Below are 20,679 nucleotides of genomic sequence, written 5' to 3' on the forward strand. Positions count from 1 at the left end.
AGGCTTGCCCTTTAGCCTTGGAGTCCCTTCCTACCCTTCCCCAAGAATGCCCAGGGTATTCCCAGGCAGGCTGCCAGGGACCTTGCAGCTGGGGATCCTGTTTCCCTCCTTCCCTGGTCCTCACCCCACCACCTGGCTCAGAGGGGATCTCTGGCACACAAGTGATGGCTTCCACAAGGTTTGCCTTCCAAATGCCAGGGAAGGTTCTTATGTGTGCATGCCCAGGTGTGGCATGTGGTGTGGCCTACAGACAAGGCATGGCAGGTAGCCGAGACTGTGCACTGCGCTATGTGTAAGACACTGCGTCCACCCACAAGCTCCCGCCCACACATGCCCACACAGAACTGAGATTCCCTCTGTCTCAGGAGGGGCTGGTAACACAGGCTACCCTTCCTGGCACTCCCAGCTGAGAGAGGTAACTCCCACATCATTTCCATCACAATCATCTCCCCTGGATCCCAGGTGACTCCAGAGCAGAGGGGGAGTACAGAGAGGAGGGCCGCTGGCCCAGGGTGGAGCTCTGGCCCTGCAGGAGGAAGCGGCCTCAGGATCTTAGGCTCTTGGAAGGGGTGGGGGTGAGGGGCTCAGGGAGCAGCCCAAAGGCACTGAAGAAGTAGAGAAGGGGTTACCCTTCAAGGCAGAGTGGCCAGTGACTGTCCCTCCCACCGATCAAGCCTGGGCATGTCACTGGGCTGCTCAGAGGTTTTAGAGGGCAGGGGCTTGGGATGGTCCTCCACAGCTATCCACAGCTACTCGCATGCCTCCCACCCCCAGGCTGGAAATGAGGCCCAGGCCATTCGTCACAGATGGACAGACTGATGTCCAGAAGACCAGAGTATCTTCATACAAGGGGCTCTCTTTCAGTCACCCACAGCTGATCACCACAGGGCAGTGGGTTGGCAGGTCAGAGTAGGGAAAGGGCTAAGTGTGCCTTGTCACCTGGGAAGGAGTCACCAAGCCAGCCAGGGGCATTGAACGTTTTCCTTCCTGCCTTTCTGGTCCCCCTATGATCTCCAACTCTCTCCTGTGGCCTTCTAAAATAGCCATTAATTAAAGCTTGGTAATTAACTTTCTGGTCCAAGTAATATTTTGTTAAAGGAATTCCATTAAAGAGTTGATTTGCATATCCTCAGACATGGGGCCTGGAAATAGGTAGGTTACTTGTGGAGAATGCTACAGGCCCGGTGGCATCCCAGGTATGGGCTCTGCTGGCACCTAAAGGCACAAGGGGATTAAGAAGGCAGCTATCCTGATGGCCAGGTATATGTCAAGCCCCGAGGTTCTCCCGAAGCAGGTGGACGGTTTGGTCACAAACCTGGCCAGCTCAATGGCCATACACCCAGATAGAAACTGTGCACAGATGTACACATGTGAGAGCTCAAACACAGAACACACTATACACACCGCATGACCCAATGTATGCAAACACACACACAGCAGACGTGTGTCTACTGAAAACAACAATAATGATAGCAGTCAATACTTAGCAAGCACTTATTAGATTGAACTATATGCCTATATTCGACCTACAAAAACAACCACTTCATATGGTCCAACCCAGTATGAAGTGCCAGGCACTGTTCCAAATGCTTTATATGTGATTAGTCATTTCAAACGCACAGACATGTACAAGAACATTTGCATATAATGAATACACACCTTCAGGAGGGCAGGTGCATACTTGCAAGACATACAAAAACATGCATGCACAGATGTACACATGGCTACATGGTTGTATAAAGAAAGGCTTCTCTAGCCTTTGAAACCCCCTCTCTAGCCTTTGAAAATGTGGGGCTGATCACATTCCCACCAGCTAATTTCCACCATTCCTAAAAATATTGCCCAACTCGGATCTCTAGAAAATACACAAGGGAGCCACAGATCTAAAAAGAGGGCGATAAAAATGAGAAAGCAAAAAATAAATTGGTTCTTCCCTATGTCCAAGTCCTGTTCTGTGGCTTTCCCCTCCTCTCTGGAGATGAGACTCAGGATCATGTGCTCATGTGTGAAGCCTTGATCAATCCTGCCCCTAAAAGTGTCTGTGGGGCTCCAAGTACAATGCTGCAGACAGGTCGAACCTGACCACCAGGCCTGGCTTCTGTGATGGTCCCACCACTGTGCCTTTGGCTGCATGCCTGTTTCTGTGACTCTAACAGCCCTTTCACTGCCTACCTAACTTGCAGGGCAGAAGACCTCTCAAAGTGCTGTGTATATGCCGGGCCTCCTTATGACAATTATCAGATTAAGAATTAAACCTGATTCCCTTACGGAGGGGAGGGGAGGAGAAGAGAGAAGAGGGTTGGGTGAGCCTTCCTTGCATGTGATTAATGAATTCCCTGCCATACCTCTTGGAAGGCAGAAGCCCATTTCACAAAGATCCACCTACCTGGGGCCTCTCAGAGCTGAGGGAGGCCACATAGGGCAACCAAGAATCCTGCAAGAGGCTTGTCAGAATGTTCAGAAGGCAAAGAACAGGATTAGACAAGATTCAAAAGAAGAAGCACTACTGGCCATTAAACTCCAGAAAACACTATTCAAACCCTAACCGGCAATGAGATTCGAATAACAAAGAAATATCTTTTTTCTATTTGAATGACAAAGATCACTTTAATGATGACAATGTTTCTAAGGGTGTGAGGAAACAGGTGAGCATGCTCAAAAATCATTGGGGGAGTGTAAATTACTAGAGGCTTTTCAGTGGGGGGCATTTTTATCAAAAATCCTTTGACCTAGTAATTCCTTTTCTAAGACTTTATTCTATGGAAACAATCAGAGACATTAACAAAGACAAATATTCAAGGATTTAAATACCAGCATAATTTTTAATAATAGTAATTACAAAAATACTAGACATAACCTAAACATTTAAATGATTAAAAACACGTATGGTCCAAACATAGATGGAAGGATGGACTTTTAAAATACACACAGAAGTTTACTTCTCCCAGGCATACACAGGAACAAGGGTCACTCTGCCCAGCTATTTCCTAGTAATGATTCTCTGTACAACCCTTTTCACCTTCCCAGGGACAGCAACATCTCTCTTTTGAACCTCAGAAGAACACAGCATGATTACCTGGTATGATTCCCACGTTGTAGATGAGCAAACGGAGGCATATCAAAATGAAGTGACTTTTCCCACCGACAGTAACTCTCACTACTGAAAACCTACAACATGCTAGTCTAGCCTCTTTCAAGTGTTATTTATTTAATACTATTTTAGAAACATTTAAGAAATGTGCAAGACCTGGGGCTAGTTGCCTAGGAAACAGCACTGAACCGGACACTTTCTATTAAACACATGCTGAATATATGAACATTAATGTTTCCGGTGACATTATCACCATGACGCCCATTTTGCAGATGTGCAAACTGAGGCTCAGAAAGTTTGTGACTTGTGCCAAGAATGCATGGCTTCAAAGCCAAAGATCACACACTTCCCATTATTCCTGGAGACTAATTCCTGCACAATCATCTCTACATCACCCGTGGGAAGGACCAGACACTCCCTGTCTATGGTAGGGGAGGGAGAGAGGCAAGAAAGGCCAAGCTCTGAAGCCCAGCTTCTCTTACACCTACTGTCAACAACTAGAGCAGGAAAACAGATCCCACCTTCTATTTTCCCTATTTTCCCAGTCTCTCCAGGGACTGCCTCACCCCAAAGGAGCAGAAGAGACTCTAACCTACCTGGGGCAAGTTGAGGGTTCTTGAAGGCCCCCACCCCCACTTCCAAGTATCTCCCTCCCTAGCCTTACTCTGCTTGGAATCCCACCATTAGCTAACCTTCAGGTGTGGGAACTCCATGCAACACACATATTCCTGAGAAGGGGATCATCAGTCTCTAACTCTGCACATAGCAGCCCTGCACACCTGCACCTGGCTTGCCCACCTTTACACGATCAGCTCTGCACTAGGCCAGCTGGGAAGAATGGGAAGGGGGTTACAGTCACTTGAGAGGAACCACAGGGTAGGGGGACAGGTTGAGAGCCAGAGGGTGCACACTCTCAGCACCTAAGGGGGGCCAGAGTCACCCAGAAACAGTGGCAGAGAAGTATAATATTGCCAGCTGACCCTCCTAGCTACTCAGAACATTAATAAACAAGTGACTTGGAAATTATCTTCTGGGAAGACAGAACCACCACATCCTAGATGGCTTTTACCAACATTAAGAGAGCCTTATAAATGAAGCAGCAACATTTCCAGCCTGCAAAACAAAAATGCTTCTGCCAGCACACTTCCCATGAGCAGCATTCATTTCTGTTATTCAGGAGACATGATTACCTGTCCGTGGTGCTTACTTTCAAAGACTCCAAAGAAGAAATAAGCATCTGAGGGGGCCAGGAATTTTGGAGACCAGCTGGAAATGTCCCCTAAACCATTTCAGGAGAATAAGTACAAGGCTCAAACCTGTCCTGTGGCCCTTGAGACCCCTCCAGAGCCCAGCTGTGCCCACCAAACCCTGGCTAGCCTGACGCCAGCCTCACAACCAGACATAAGACCTCTCCCTCAACCTGTTGGGCTCAGCTGCCCCATACCTAGGCCAGACTCCTTTCCCAGGGAGCCAAAAGATCCCAGGACAGAAACAACTGGTTTCCAGCCTCCAGATGAGAGAATTCCAGAGCAAAAAATAGCCTGCACAACACAGCAGTTTGCAGAGCACAGCAGATAGCATGTAAAACAAAGCCACTTCAGCAGCCCTAAAGCAGACCACGTTATTCAAAGTCTGAACCCGAGTGGCCACCCAGAGTGCCCTGTGCTCTTTACTGACAGGGGGAAGCCTCGGAGACCAGGGCTCACACCTGATACCCTAGAAGCCCCACCCTCCTTCCCATGCTTATCCCCTCACTGAGGCTGCACTTACCCCCTCCCCAGTCAGAAGGCTCAGCAGCTCAGTGGGGGTCCCATGCAACCAGGATCCAACCCCCTCCTCAATGCCAAGCCAAGCCAAGCCAAGCCAAACCATTGTGCATTGTGTCCCTCCAGCCTTCAACAGTGTGACTACACCACATAGGAGTAGAGAGGGAAGATCCTCTCCTCTCACCCAGGCTTGACCATGAGCGGTTTTTTTTTTTGGGGGGGGGGGAATGAGGAGGGGTGAGGGGGGTGTCCACCACAGTTGGTTTTACTCATTCAACTCCCACAGGACGACTCCAGGAACTGCCCCCGAGAAGTATCTACCAAAGAGAAATATCTGCCCATCCATCCCCGAAGCAGCTGATAAATCTATTATTTCTAAGCAGAGCTGTAAAGCAGGAGATCCCAGTCCTGACAAAGCCTATTTTAGCTCCAAGGCTGGGTCTGGCCGGGGATTTCAAACTCAGTCTCTGCCTGTCCGCGAGAAATCTGGGCTCCCTTCCTGTGCCAGAGAAGCCACCAAGCCAGATTTTGTTTATAGAAAATTAATAAGACAATTCCACACCACTGCCAGTGACATTCTGCTCCAACTGCTACTGTTAACACCATTTCTAGAAATGGGCTTGTAGTTTCATTCCTGAACCCCCGCCCACCCCCATGCCTTGCCCCTTAGGCATGTGACAAGGCTGACCTGACCTGAGACCAAGCTGGGTGGGCAGGACCTGCTCGAGGTCATCTGGGCCATGCCCAGACCTCTAGCCAGGAGGCTGGAGAGCCAGTCAGCACTTGCCAGCTTCTTGGTGCAAGCTTCCCGCTGGAAGGAGGTAAACATGGCATGCACGCTGTCTGTGCCCAGGAGGGCAGACACACTCAGAGGTCGGACTGCCTGCTGTCTCTCCCGCTCCCCGGACAACCAACACATGCACATAAAACGGGGGTACATACACAAGACCCCGCATACGGGTGCAGAGGGTTCTGACTCCCGCCAAGGAAAGCGCAGAGAAGGGCATGTTCCTGGGGGAGAAAGCTGGAGGCAGGGGCCAGGCGGAGGGAGGAAGGCAGCAAACCGGGTGGCCTGCCGCCCAGACAATAACAAAGATGGGAAGCGAGATTTTTCAAAGACGCAGTGGCTGCACCCAGCGCTGAGCTCTGGCCTGGCTGCATCCTCTTGCCAGGGCACGCCTGGTCCCCTGGGGCACCATACCCATCAAAGAAAGGCTGAGGGTCCTGCCTCAGGCTGGGCTTGGCAGCTGGGGCAGGAAACCAGCTGCAGGCAGCGGTGGGAATGCACTGGCACGGCGGCGAGAGCAGCTCTGGGCTGATGGAAGTTAAAGGTCTAGTAATTCTCCCCGGGGTGGGGGTGAGGGGTGCTCTCCAGGAAGATGCTAGGGGTCAGTTAAACAGCCACTCAACCTTGGGCAGGAGTTGGGCTATAACTTGTACTCCTCTGCCTGCTGGAACCCAAGGGGAGGAGAGACATTTTTATTCTACCTGTGCCTCCCCTACAGGGAGTGCCAACTCGCCAATCACACACAGGGGCACAGCCCTATGAAGGCAGATGCCAGGGGCCTGAGATGTCGGGGCTGAATGCTGAAAAGGCTCCTTGGTGCCTGTCCTTTCACCTCCACCAGCTGAGCAGGGACTCGTTCTGACTGGCACCAGAATCCATCTCGGTGGCTGTGCCCAAGTGGAAAGGTGCTGTGGCTGGTGCGGCTGCAGGAGGGAGCCGGGGCGGGGGACGCCGCGTCGGCCCAGGGCCCCCGCGCTCCGACCGACAGGATGGCCTGCCCTTGCGAGCTGAAGCCTGCTCTGATGCTGGTGCCTGGGGGCAGGCTGAACCACCTCCTCCCTCTCCTCCTCTGCCCCACAAGCCACCTCCCCTTGGGATTTCCACACCTGCTCCTGGCTTGCCCAGGAAAAGGAAACAGGGAACAGGAGACACCCCTGGGAGCGGAGAGGCGAGGGAGAGAAGCAGCTGCCCAGGCGGGAGAGGATGGGGCCCTTCTTCCCTCCCTGGCCTCAGGCAGTGCCCCTGAGCCTGGAGCCCCGGCACTGCCCCCTCCGCTCACCCAGCCCCCAGCGGGGCGCGCGCCCTACTTGGAGCAGATGTGCCCCCTCGGCGACCCAGCCCCCTGCTCCTCCCCTCCAGATGTTCACCCTTCTCCTCGCCGCCGGGCCTCGAAAGCAGCGCAGCCGACAGCGCCTTTTGTATCGGGCGCGGGGGGCTCCGGCGGCAGGGGGATGGGCGGATGGGTCCTGGGGGTGGAGGCGCCCCTCGGGCCCCCGGCTCCGGCCGCTGCAGCGCCCGCGAAACAATCAATGCGCACGTCGGCGCGGCGAGGCAGGACTTCCCGGGCGGGCCGCGGGCACCGCGCTCGCCCCGGGCCCCCCGTCCCACGAGGTGCAGCTTCCAGCGCGCCCGGCCCGGGCTGTCGCTTTGTCCCCGCGCCCTCCGGGGCCGGTGGGGGCGGCGGGGCCGGCGGGGCCGGCGGGGGCGGCGGGGCCGGCGGGGCAGGCGGGGGCGGCGGGGCCCGCGGGGCAGGCGGGGGCGGCGGGGCCGGCGGGGCCCGCGGGGCAGGCGGGGGCGGCGGGGCCGGCGGGGGCGGCGGGCTCACCTCTCATTGTCCGCGGCGGCGGCGGCGGCGGCGGCGGCGCCCCGGAACCCCGGCAGGATGTGGCGGAAGCTGTGGTTGCGGTCCAGCTTGGGCTGGCTCTTGGTGCGCTTGATGGAGCCCTTGAGGCGGCGGCCGAGGAAGCCCTGCGCGCGGGGCGACAAGAGGGGAAAGGGGGGCGGGGTTAGCGCGGCGGCGCGGCCCGGGACCCGGCGGGACCTCGCCCCGGGACCTCGCCCCGGGACCCCCGCCCTGGCTCGGGCGGCCGCGCGGCCGAGGGCGGGCGCGGGCGCGGGCTCGGGCGCGGGCTCGGGCGCGGGCTCGGGCGCGGGCTCGGGCGCGGCCCCGGCCCCAGCTCCTCGCGGCCCGCGCCGCCCGCGCGCAGACCGAGCGGCTACGGCCCGGCCCACCCCGCCCGCCGCCCGCCCGGCCCCGCCCGCCACGGCGCCCCGCCCCCTAAGCCGCTGTTGCCATGGCGACGCCGAGCCGAGCGGCGCCGGCCGCGGCCGAGGCAGCCCGAGCCCCCCGGGCGTGGGGGCGGGGGAAGGGGGAGGGGCGGGGCCCCGGGGCAGGGGCCTCGGCGCGCCCCCTCACGTCCACCCGCGGCGAGGGCACGCCCCCACCCGCCCGGAGGAATCCGCGCCCCCATCCGCGTCCCGGCCGGGCACTGTGTGGTCCCCCCCCGCGAGGCGGGGGTTCCCTGCCCCGGGTCACACAGGTGAGGCTCGGGGAGCAGGCGTGTGGCGGTCCGGGGCCAGAGCCTGCTGACGAACCCCGGGGCCATTCCTTTCCCAGCCAACCGTTACCGCCCCAAGGGGTGAATGCGGCCCTTGCCTGGAACCTGGGCAGGTTCCCCAGCAGGGACAACCACCTCAGGGGCAGGGTCCCTAGCACCTGGCTCAGGCGGGAGGCAGAGGCTGAACGGTTGGCTGAGTCCGCCCATTGCACGCTTCAAGATTTGCAGCCACGTCTCAGAGAAGATGGGCCTTCGCTTAACAGGCTGCTCCAGGGCCCCATTCGTGACCCTTGGAGGGTAGGGGTCCGTGCCTAGGAGGAGTATGGCAGACCTCTGAGGCAGGGCCCCCACCAGGCCATTTCATTTACCCATTGACCAGGCTGTGATTGCTCGCAGGACAGAGCTTAATTCCACCCCAACCCCAGGAGCTCCTTGTCCCATGGAAGAGACAGTGTTCAACAGGCGACAGGTTGAACCAGTGCGCCCTTTATGGGTGAGGGGAGATGTGGGGGCTCAGGGGGCCACAGCCTGGGGTGTCCAGGATTTGCAATTACAGAAGGCTGGAGGTAGAATTCCCTGAGGCAGGGAATGCAAGGGGTTCTGGGGTCTCACCCCCCACGCTAGCCTCAATTCCAGGTAATATAAGGACAGAAACCAATGGGACAGTAACTCACTCCGAAGTGACTGTTGTACACAATCTCATCACCACATTTCATTCGTCACACAATAAAGGACCCAGAGGGACGCTTGGGTGGCTCAGCAGTGGAGTGTCTGCCTTTGGCTCAGGTCGTGATCCCGGGGTCCTGGGATGGAGTCCCACATCAGTTTCCCCATGGGGAGCCTGCTTCTCCCTCCTCCTGTGTCTCTGCCTCTCCCTTTCTCTCTCTTCCTATGTCTACCATGAATAAATAAATAAATAAATAAATAAATAAATAAATAATCTTTTTAAAAAAATTTTTAAATAAAAAAAATAATAATAATAAAGGACGCAGAGGTGGACATTTGCTATAGGCCATGCTCTGTGATGGATCTGCCCATTATCTATGGCCCCAGCACCCGAGTCACGATGAGGTGAACACATCATCTCATGTCACCCACACAAATGAGAAAACGACAGAAAAACAGGACCCCTTTCTGCAAATGAAGAAACCTGGCTGAGAGAGGTGAGGTGACTTGCCCAAGAACACAGTTTCCAGGCCAGTCTGATGCCAGAGCTTTTTGCACAGGACCCCCCCCTCCTCTGCCCACCCTCTTCAGGTTTTCTCTTTTCCCCATCTTCCCGCCCCCGCCCCTTACCCTTTCTTCTCCCTTGGTCTCTCGCATCTGTGGGACACCTATTCCTGCGGTCACCTGCCAGAACTCTGCACATCCTCCAGGGCCTACCCAAAACACCACCTCATCCAGGTCTTCCCAGGCAATGGGGTCCAAATGCCTCTCATCGGGGAGCCCAGTGTCACCCAAACTATTCTAATCAGCTGTAGTTCAGCAAGTATTTCTTAGGTGTTAGAGGCCACGGGAGGGACTATCATCCATAGAGAAATCCCTAATGGAAAGCAACCACAAATGGTGGCAGGCTCTTCAGTAGGCTCTTCAGGAGACTCGGCAAGAAGGCAGGAATCTGCGCTTCTCTGAAAGCGCTGGGCATCCCAACCTTGGCTTCTTGCCTGGTACACCAGGGAGGGGAGATGCACCTGGCTCACTTGGATGGGGTCTTCTCTCACAGGTGTTGTCAAGCAAGTTCCCCAATGGGCTTGTACTTTATCTTGGTTTTTATTTTCTACACTAAGGAAAATTTCACATTTTTACACTCTTGTGGCATAAAGAACCACGAGGCATTTTTCACAATTTATGTAGTCATTATGTAGCTATCCTGACAGCTTTATCCTATTTCTGAGGTTTTCTTTAAAAAAGCATTCTTCCTTCTAGGAGGTTGAGTGGGACAAGTGTCACTTCCTCTTCCCCACCCCTCCCCTTCAGGCTAGACTTAATGCTCCTCCTCCTTGAAGCCTACCATCCCCCACCACAGCAACCATGACCTTGGGGTCTCAGATGCTGTAACATTAATTAATTCATTCCCATTTATCGAGAGCCCACTATGTGCTAGACACAGTAACCAAGACAGCTGTTAACACTATGAGGGGAACAGTGTGCAGATTAATAAGAGGACAGGAGGCTCAGATCTGTTGGGAGAGTGATTCTTCAGGGAATGGGGTACATAACTCCATCACACCATACATGCCTACCCTGGAGGACCTTCAGTGCACCAGAGGACCCAGCTCAGGGCTCTGCATGTAGCAGGCTTAGCAAAGGTTCACTATCCCAGAAAGCCACAGCTGGAAGAAGACTCAGATCCAAGAGACTGTATATGAGGGTGAATGAGACACAGACAGGGAAAGGGACTTTCCCAAAATCGCATAGCAAGGTTAATCGAAGACCCCAGAATCCAGTTACCTACTCTGCTCAGCCTCACAGGTTGCTTACTGACCTCCTTCATGTACTAGAGGGCCAAGGGCGGCTTCCCACCCAGCCCTGGCCTGGCTAAAGGGAGATGAGCTTCATGGGCAGGTCCAGGGTCATGATTTCTGGAGGCAGCTGCAGCTCCAAATTCAAGTCAGAAAATCTCATTCTAAACCTAAGTCAACCTTAGTGAGAGGCATTGGGCAAATCATGTCCCTTCCTTCAGTAAAGCAGGGTTCTGGAGGCCCAATTTCTAGGACTGCTGTGGAGCTGGATCTGAGCCCTGGTTTGCCTGCCCCACTCCGACCCCCACTCTGCATTGCCAGCCACGGGCCGGCTCCAAGCCTCAGTGTTGTTATCTGTAAAATAGGCTAATGATGATACATACTTCATAAAGTTGTGGGAAGGATCAAATAAGGCAAGATATCACCAGTAAAATTAAGCCACTAAACACAATAGTTGCCAGCTTTATTATCATCATTACTGACGTCGGCTATAGTACAGCCACCGATTTTTGCCCTGAGAAGGTACATAACCACCATGGGCGGGAGTCTGTCTGGGCCCTCCCAGGAGCCTGAAAGTTGTCTCACAGCAAGGACAGGCTGGTGTCATGCCTAGTGGATGAATGAGCGTGCTTGCAGAATGATCCCAGAGCTACAGAATGTCATCCAGGTTGGTAGTTTCAAACGCTTTTAAAACAAGCACTTTTTTCTAAAGCAACCTCACAGAGACTCCCAATGTACAAAGTGTGTGAGCCATGGGCAGCCAGGGCTGCTCAGGGGGAGGCCTCGGCTTTCATTCACTAGAACAGGACGGAAAACTCAGGGAGCAGCCAGTGCCCTCTGCAAGGATGGAGCCTGCTGCGTCCTCAGATGGGGAGTTCGGCCTCTACTATCACAGCCCACAGCCACGTTCCCCTGTGCTCTTTAGGTAGCTTTTCAGCACAAAGGTCAGCTAAGGTCTCAGGGGCTTATGCCCAAGGCTACTGCCTGTGGGGCTGAGTAGGGACAGCTGTGTACCCTCCACCCACTCTGTGACAGCCCGCTGCCTATTCCAGCTGATCCCCAGGGTCGCCTGAGCTTCCATCTGTCACTGACTAACATGCAGGGCAGTCCTGAGTGGAAGACAGAGAGTCCTGTGGGGTCTCTGGCTGGAGGGACCCCAGTTCTTGGCAGCTCCCTCACCCCCTTTCCAGCCACGAGGCCACCATCCTGACATCTGGTCCTAATCCTGCTTACCCCTTCCTTGGGATGTTCAGAGAAATTTTCTCAAGGGCCTTAAAGAATCCCAGCCCGTGATTTGTTCATTCCCCTATGTCAGTCAATTCCAAGTGATGCCAATGAGGAGAGATGACCAGTTATGGCGCTTTTGCTCTGCCGAATCACTGCCCGTGGTCCTTGCCAAACCCCTCCCAGGCCCTAAGAGGGAGGCCCAGGAGGGTCCAGTGCCTGTTATTGGGAATGTAGGGAGAATGTATGCTGCAGAATGCAGAACGTTTGAGGTTTTCAGGTGGGGAAAGAGAGGCTCAGAGAAGTTAAGCCACTCGCTGAGAGTGGCAGAGCTATTGGTGGCCAAGCTGGGGGTTCGAGCCCTTGGGGCGGGCAGGGTGAGGGCCCGGTACATATGTGCCCACACATATGCACAGAAGGCCAGACTGGGAACTGACAGCTCAGCCCCAACCTCCCAGGACCACAGGCCAGACCAGAGGAAAGAAGGGAGGTAACCTCTCCCTGAGCAGAGTGCTGTCACAGGTGAGGACCTGGCAGCTCCTGGAGGGCCCAGCCTCACACATGCCTCACACGTGAGTTACCTAGGGGACCACAGGTTTGCATTCCAGCACAACTCCTTGGGCACCCAGAGGCAGCATGTCACCACTGGTCTCTAAGCCATCTCCAAACCTGAGTGTGAAGCGCTGAGCATTGCGCCTGGCATACAGCAGGTGCTCTGTGAAGGGTAAGTCCCCTCCCTCAATGCTATCATCTGATCGGTACTGCATCTGCCATCCTGTCTTCATCACCTTCTCCCCTTCTAACATACAGAACAATGAGCGGGCCTGACCTGCCTTTGACTCCCACTGAGATTGTGCCCAGGATGGAGGCAGAACCTGGTGGACTCTCCCCTGGCCCAGGAGCCATCTTTAAGGCCTGTATCCAGAAAGCCTTCAAGGAAAGAAACTCTTTTAACAGGTGTGTCTCTCAGTATCTATCCGCAGCTTTGCACAAATGCCAAAATCACACCTAAAAACCCAAGAAAAGGAGGGGAAGACCCCATCTAGATAGTTCCACCTCTCTCAGCCCCAGGAGAGGAGATCTGCTGGGCTCCCTGGCCCACAGGCAGCTCCGACACCTCAGCAGGCTAAGGCTCCAGGGAAGAGGTCCTGCTTCCAGAGTCACAGCAAGAGCGGAGAGGGCCCAGATCAGGCAGCCAGGCCAATGCCCACATGGTACAGACAAGGCACACGAGGCCCAGAGTGCAGGGGGACTTGCCCAGAGTCACTGAGCAAGCCAGTGGAAGAAGCACAGAAGAACCTAGGTATCCTATCTCCTCACCCAGTGCTCTTTGCGACACTAGTACCCCACTCTTCAAGAACCTCTCAGGCTCCCCACATTTCCTCTTTCCAGGCTTCAGTCTTCCCTTCTTACTATAAGGGCTGGGCTGGGTGATCACCAAGCTCCATTCCAGCACTGATGCCTGGTGATTCTAAAAAGCTGAAGCTAGAGCAGCTGCCTTCCTCATCTGGGCTCTCCCAGGCCGGGCACCAACCTACCAGCGACTCCTCTGGCTTTGCCCAAACCCTTCAGATGCACTGTTCTTCCTGCACTCCTTCCCTGTTGCTGGGGCTCTGCCCTCAGGAGGCTGCCAGGCTTCCCTGGCCTCCTTCCTTGGGAGATGTGGATCATCAGAGAGGGTCCCAGTTGGGGGATGACTCACTAATGAGTCTCTGAAAGGTCAGAGATCATGACAGGTGAAAGAGGACTGGCATTTTAAGCCAGGTTAGTGCCTTCCCGGTAGCCACCCATTCGCAGGCCACCCTATGCGCACATAACCCTCTGCAATTGCTTGATCCTTTGAACGTAAGACCTCCACACTCCAACTTACCCAGAAAAGGCAGCCAGACAACTCAGATCACACAAAAGCCAGTCATGAGCCATGAGAGCCAGCAGGGGACTGGGCCTTGGTACATAAGGATCACTCTTCCATTTAACACTCATTGGTCACTCATTGGTTAAACATCAGTCACCCTTGCCCAACAACCACATTTAAACCATTCACATGGTGAAATACACACAGCCAGAAATGCACACAAATTGAAGGATATGCATGCATACAAAGACACATAAGGAGGGGGTGTGCCCACAAAGAAATGCAGGTGTAAACATACGAGTCTCACCACCACCACACACAGAAACCAATAAGCACGTTGACCAGCACACGTACAAATATACACATGCACTCAGGAACTGTGCAAATAAAGATACACAAACAACAAAAGAAGATCACAAATACATACTCAACTGTCACCAGGCACACACAGAATGATACATGGGGCAAATGCCACCCCATATATACTCAAGTTCACAAGCACAGCAGGAAGGGAAAGTTACCCAAAGAGCCACGTTCAAAGATCTGGAAGCCCAGATCTCAGGACCAAGGGAGAAAATGCTGCTGCTGCTGCTGCTACTATATAGTTCCCCTGATCTGTGTGCAGCACCTCACTCTATCCCAGAATCTCAGGGACATTCTATTTGCTTCTCTCACACCCTAAAAGCTGGCCTTCTCAGCTCCCTGAACACATGGTTTCTTGGAGTCTTGCAATGTGGCATGCTGTTCCTCTGGGCCCCACCCCATCCGCAGCTGGAGAACCCTGCCCCAAACATTTCTCCTTCTGCCATCATCATGCCTAAAGCTCCACCTAGGTCCTAGGATTACCTCAGTCTCTAGGAAGGTGCAGGTGAGATGCAAATAATTTTCATCCCCCCTCCCCCAAGAGGCATGGTAGCAAAAGGTTCTACCCTTAATGGCTATGGGCCTGAGGCCAGTGACCTAACCGTCTGAGTCTGTTTCAATTTCTGTAGAATGAGGACAACAGAAGCCACCTCGAGGTTGTTGTCACAAGTCAATGACATCATGCATGTAAGAGAACTGAGCCCATTTCCCAGCACTCACTATACGTTAGCTACTATCATCAATATGGTCATTGTAATGGTTTTTATTGCTTGGACTTTGATCACCAAGGGCCAGTCCAGACATTAGCCAGAAGGAAACAGGGCAGGAGTTTATCAAAGCAAACTGTAGGACCCAAATCTCCTCTGATGGGGAAGGCTGCTGGTCAAGGCTCATTCAGGGTGTATTCCCTGAGCCTGCCCCTGAGCTGAGTCCTGGAAAGGACTTTCTGCCCTCAAGGAAAGTCTAGCTGGAGAGGCGGCCCTGACCCTTCCTAGACACTCCCAGGAGCCTCTTTGCTGCTGTACTATCTCCAGTCTTGCCCCCTTTACCCTGTCCATTCTCCAAGGGCATCCAGAGGGGTCCCTGAAAAAGCAGATCGGATCCTGCACTGACCAGCTTCACCCCCTTGCATAGCTCCCAGGGTTTGGAGATAAAAGCCTAGCTCCTTGGTAAGGCCCCTAAGGCCTCTCATGATCCATCCCCTGGGCTCCAACCCTGGCGTCTTCAGTGCAACTTTTAGAATTGCCATCCCCTCCTGCCATAGGGCCTTGGCACAGGCTGTTTCTGTTGCCTGGAATGGAGGCCCCCTTGGCCCAAGTGGATCCTGCACACCCTACAGTCTCTCCTCATAGGCCTACCAGATGCCCTCAGATGATGCCAGGTCACTCTGCAGACTTACCACAGTTCTAATTATACATGTGTTTATTTCATGCCTTCCTCCCTCACAGGACTGTGGGGTCCATGGCAGCCTGGGTTCCAGGGCAGGACACCTGGCAGGTATTCCTAAATACTTCCTGAAGTAATTAACAAATGTTTATGATACAAAAGAAAAAAGAAAAAGATGAGACTATGCTCTGGGAGGTTTTTTAAGGGGCTCCATTAGTGGTCAATTTGGGTGGGCTTGCTGGAGGAGGCAGCATTTGAGAGCACATTAGAAACACTGAAAGTGAGGCAGTGAGTGGTCTTGCTGAGATTATTTAGGGGTAGGGAAGCCGCACAGCAGCATTCCAGGCAGAATCACAGCAGAGGCAATGGTACAGAGGTAGGAAAGCTGTAAGTCTGGCTGCCTCAGAGGCCCATGGAGAGATCACAGGCCCCTCTGACCTCCAGTTACACACCACCACTTGAGCCCAGGCTGATAACATGGGGCACAACCCCTCGCATATGCACAGTGCAGAAGACACCCAGGTCAAGGGGTCCCCCCTAAGGAAGTCTGAAAGGAAGGAGGAAGGGGGCACCTGCTTAGGAAGAGGGTGAGCATGTGCAGATGAGAGGGGGGAAATGAGGACAAGAGAGGCCCTCCTGACATGTGCCAGTGCCCAGGACCGAGTGGCATCAGTAAACAGAAATCAGACACGCATTTCTGAGGTCTCAGGAAGGGATGTGATAACCCAGAGCAGCCAGGGAGTGACTCACTGCCCCATAAATCCTCTGGCTAGCTGACACTTGCCTTAGCATAATCAGACTTCCCAGAGGTCTGGACAGCCACAAACACTCCATCAGCCCTTTAAGCCCTTGGCCAGCTCTGACCCTGGGTGGGGAGCCCAGCACTGAGGACCGTGTGGTTGCAGGGAAGCTGACTCCCTCAGGGAGCTTCACCCCTGCAGCAGGATCTCCACCTTCTCCCTCTGCCACCCTTCCAGCCCTGCCAGAGGTCCCAGCACCAGGCCAGCCTTCCTGGGGTGACTCAATGATGTCGGTGATTGTTCCCCAGGCCCTGTGTTCTGCACACTCCACATGAGCGAACACTCTCAGCAGAGGCCGCCTGGCTGAGTGGCAAGAAAACCATGTTCAGAGTCAAGAAATATGAGTCCAAAACCCAGCTCTGTTATTAATAATAATGAGGACTATTTCAATGTGCTAGTAAGAGTAAAACCAGATGTACTTATGCAGCCCTGTCTAAGCTTCAGGGGCTGTACCAGAGATTTATGGGACTTACCTTGTTTAATTCTCACAATCCGACGTGCAGATGAGAGAATGGAGGCTCAGAGAGGTCAAGCAACTTTCAAAGGGCCACACAGCTAGAAAGTGGCAGAGCTGGGGTCAATCCAGATAGTCTGTGCTAGAACCTAAACACTTCCATAATCCCATTCCCACAGCATGAGGCTTGAATCAAGTATCTTAGCCTCTCTGTGACTCACCTTCCCCATCTGGACAATGAGGGGATTGGTCTAGCTGAGGTCTAAATCCTTCCTAGTGTGCACATGCCGTCTTTCCCCTCCCTGATGGCCCATTCTCAGGTGACACCAAATAGGAGGGATCTTCTGGCGACCACAGCTTTCAGGAAGGAAGGTGTTAATGGTGGGGACTCCAGCTCTGTGCTGGGTCACGGGGAGCTTCTAGGAAGTTAGATTTTCCCTCTGCCTCTACCTCCCCAAGTACCCAACTGGCCAGGAGTAGCCCTGGAGCATCAAGGCAGGGAAGGGGTGCTATACTAAGAGCCACCAAGGAGCACCAGGACCCCACGGTACCCTGGCCCTAGGGACAAGCAAACATTAGTGGGAGGGAGAAGCAAAAGGCAGGTGGCAGCCCTATAAATTCACCTGAGTGAGCAATGCTTTTTAAAGCCTCTTTCACTACAGGATACAAAACGCACCATTTTGGGAAAGGATTTTATAGGCTATTTCTCCTCCTGGGTGATTTACCATCTGTAGGCCTGGCTCACCTGGGAGCCCTGCCCCTGAAGGATTATGGGAACCCATTGGATGGGGTCAAGGGCTGGTGTCCTTCCTTACCAGGGCTCTGGGGTGGTCTGGGTGACTTGTCCTGACCTTCCTTCCCAAGATGGTGGCCACTCGGCCCCAGAGACACCAAGTGGGGCTCTCAGCAGCCAGAAGATCTCTGCTCCCTACCCCTCCCCACCATGCACTCACTCATTGAATTCATTCTCTGCCTCCATGTCTCTCACACCCCTTCCCTGAACAAGCCCATCCAGGTGCCCACCACAAAGGAGGCCCCATCTCAATGCCCAGGGTTCAGATAAATCAGAGCAGTTGCTGCCCTTGAGAAAGTCACCGTCTAGGAGATGGTTAAGTCACAGCCTGTGCTCAGAAGCCTAGAGGAGAGGATGCGTGCTGGAGGAAGAGGAGGGCAGAGGAGGGAAGAAGCTCTCAAGGCAGGGAAATGGGGAGGAGGAGCCGGTAGGAAGGAAGGCCCTGAGGCTTGGGCAGGCTTGTGGGCACCAGCTGGAGAGCTGCATCCCACCCCCTAGAAGCCATCTCAGAAGCTGGAGCAGGGCAGGGCACTAACAACCAGGGCTTGTTTCAGGCATTCTTAAGCCATTCTACTGGAAAAGTAACTCATCCTGATGCGCGTTCTTGTATTGGAAACAGATGTCATCACTGCCACCTCCAAAGAGGGCTTCCTGGCTTTGGAAATCATTCCTACCCAAAGACTCAGATATAATTATGTCTATAATCCAACCCAAATGCCACTTGATGTGACAGAGGCAATTGCTTCTTTCTTATACCACGAGGGGTTCGGGAAAAGAAGGCTTCTGAGCCCTGCCCCCCCCATAGCCAGTCTCCTGCCCCCCACCCAGAAATGGCAGGGGCAGGGGCCACAGGATGGGGTGGGATGAGGGGAACAGCTCTCTTCTATGCCAGGAGTGTCTGCCCTGTTCAGACACCTTCTGACCCTCGGGGGCCTTGCTAGCTGGAGGCAGAGGAGACCAGAGGAGGCAGGAGATAGTACGGCCCAGGTTCCAAAGCCAGCTCTGTCCTCAATTGGCTGTGTGGCCTGGGACAATGCCCCTTCCCTCTCTGAGCCTCAGTGTTCTCATCTATAAAATGGAGAGGATGACAGCACCGGTTGGCAGAGCCTGGGCTGGTGCTATGGGCCAGGTTCTGCAAAAACTTCAACACCACACATGGGCTGGCAGAGCTGGGATTTGAACCCATGTAAGCAGGACTTTCAGCCCAGGCTCTGACCACCAGCCCACTCTCCCAGAAGACCTGCCTTGCTCCCTTTCAAAGTACGGGTGAGGATGAAACAAGACCTCTGCAAGCTGTCAAAAAATAGTCATGCTGGAGTATCTACCAGCCAGCCTGGTGGCCACAGTGCTGCAATGCTGCCTGGTGGCCCTCAGGCTATGCCTCCCCTCCTGCCGGAAGGCTGTGTTGGCCCCAGGCCTCACCCCACTCCGGTGTCCCTAATTAGGGTCCTCTCTCCTAGTCCGCCAGCTCTCTGGCCAGCCCGGGGCCAGTCAGCTCAGCGCCAGGCCCCGCTGCCTGTAGGTACTCCTCAATCTGAACGGTTTCCTCCACCCAGTCGTGAGCTTTGCAGCTAGGAGTGAAGCTCCGTTGGGTCCCTGCCACCCAGGGCACACTGAACCCTGGGACTTCAACTCTCCTCTGGGAGCCGCTGCGGCTGTCCAGGCATCCACTTGCTGCCCTCTGCTGCCCCCAACTGGTGGGACGGCTCTGTGCAGCTGCCTCCAGCTCCCTCCCATCTGTACTCACCACCTGGGAACTTTGTCTCTGGCCCCTCAGGGATCACTCGCCCCACCTCCACCTCCTGGTGTCAGGGCTGAGCCCTAGAAGCTGTGTCAGAGGCAGTGTCACATGGGGGCATCAAATGATGGGTACAGAAGGGAGGTGTCTCCCTGACCACCGGGGGCTCTGAGGAAGGTGTCTGGGAAGAGTGAGCCCCACCCACCAGAATGGGACACAGGGCATGAACATGGGCTGAATGCCCCCCTTGAGCCAGGTACTGGGCCCTCACAGCCACTCACTGAGCAAGGGGCTCCTGTGCCCATTTACAGAGTGGGGAAGAGAGGCAGCGATACCACTCACTTATTAACAGGGCAGGGAGGCTCCCAACCCTACCGAAGACCACAGCCCACCCTCCCAGGCCTGACTTGGGTTCTACAAGCTCCAAATAGCTGTTCCCCCCACATCCCTGACCCGAAGAGTATCCTGGCCCCATACCCAGGTCATCTGTTCCCATCTCCTGAGTTCCCACCGCAGGAAAGGAGCCTCTCTCTGCAGAATGTGGACACAGAAAAAATTGATAGTAATTTTCCTTTTAAGTTTGAACAGTTTCATAATAATCAGGCTCCAGGAATGGCAATGGGCGGGGAGACTCTCTCCACCTACCTCTTCCTCTAGGGAACACCGACCTGCCAGATACCAGGCTGGGACACTCCAGCTGAAAGGCTCCACTTAGAAGGCTATTGTGAGGAGAGGCAGCAGGCGCTCACCTGTGGCCCATCCAGGCTCCAGCATGACTGCCCTGTCACAGCCAGTCACAACTGCACGGCTGGCATCCCCACACTGGCTTGGGGGCCACACATGCATGTACAAGGTGGGCACAGAGCAGCCTGGTGAAGCAGAACGAGCCCTGACCAGTGTTCCAGGCAAGCCTCCCCTCCTTGGGCCTTACTTCTGCCACAGATTGGTGACAGAGTTGGCTCATCTGATGTGTGAGCCTTGCCCAGCATTTCCGTCCACCACTCCAGTGCCTAACCAGGGCCACTGTCACTGAGAAGGGACCCAAACGGAGGCAAACAGGCAGATTAGGAGCCATCAGAGGCCTCTGAGGACCTTCAGAGCCACAAATGTCCCTTCCCTTCAGCCTCTCCTCCCACGAAACCTAATGGAGGCAGACAGAAGTTCCCAAGTACAGGGAAGAGAGGGCCCAAGGGAGCAGAGTGTAGGGGGCATGGAAGGGGGTAATGAGAGGACAGAGAGACCTGGGCACAATTCCAGGCCCTGTCCCAGATATGCTGTGTGGCTTTGGGAAAGGATCCTCCCTTCTCTGAGCTGCAGTCCTCCCTCTGTACAGGGGAGGCCTTGTAAACATTTCCAAAAGCCTTCAGTGGTGGTGTTGAGGGGGCCTGCATGTGTATGTCCA

General features: G+C 54.6%; 1 protein-coding gene across 9 annotated transcripts in view; it reads right to left on the bottom strand.

Annotated features, from left to right (window-relative positions):
• Positions 1–20,679, bottom strand: part of DAB2IP (DAB2 interacting protein) — a 192,609-nt gene that overhangs the window by 74,784 nt on the left and 97,146 nt on the right. For 8 of the 9 annotated variants that reach the window (XM_055316001.1, XM_055315982.1, XM_055316018.1 and 5 more), the window contains one exon: positions 7,470–7,612. The exons of the other annotated variant lie outside the window; for it this stretch is intronic. In XM_055316001.1, the coding sequence (XP_055171976.1) occupies positions 7,470–7,612 (143 nt within the window). The remainder of the gene's footprint in view (positions 1–7,469; positions 7,613–20,679) is intronic. 9 annotated transcript variants of the gene reach the window in all.

This window comes from Nyctereutes procyonoides, unplaced genomic scaffold, assembly GCF_905146905.1.
Source record: "Nyctereutes procyonoides isolate TBG_1078 unplaced genomic scaffold, NYPRO_anot_genome, whole genome shotgun sequence".
NCBI lineage: Eukaryota > Metazoa > Chordata > Mammalia > Carnivora > Canidae > Nyctereutes > Nyctereutes procyonoides.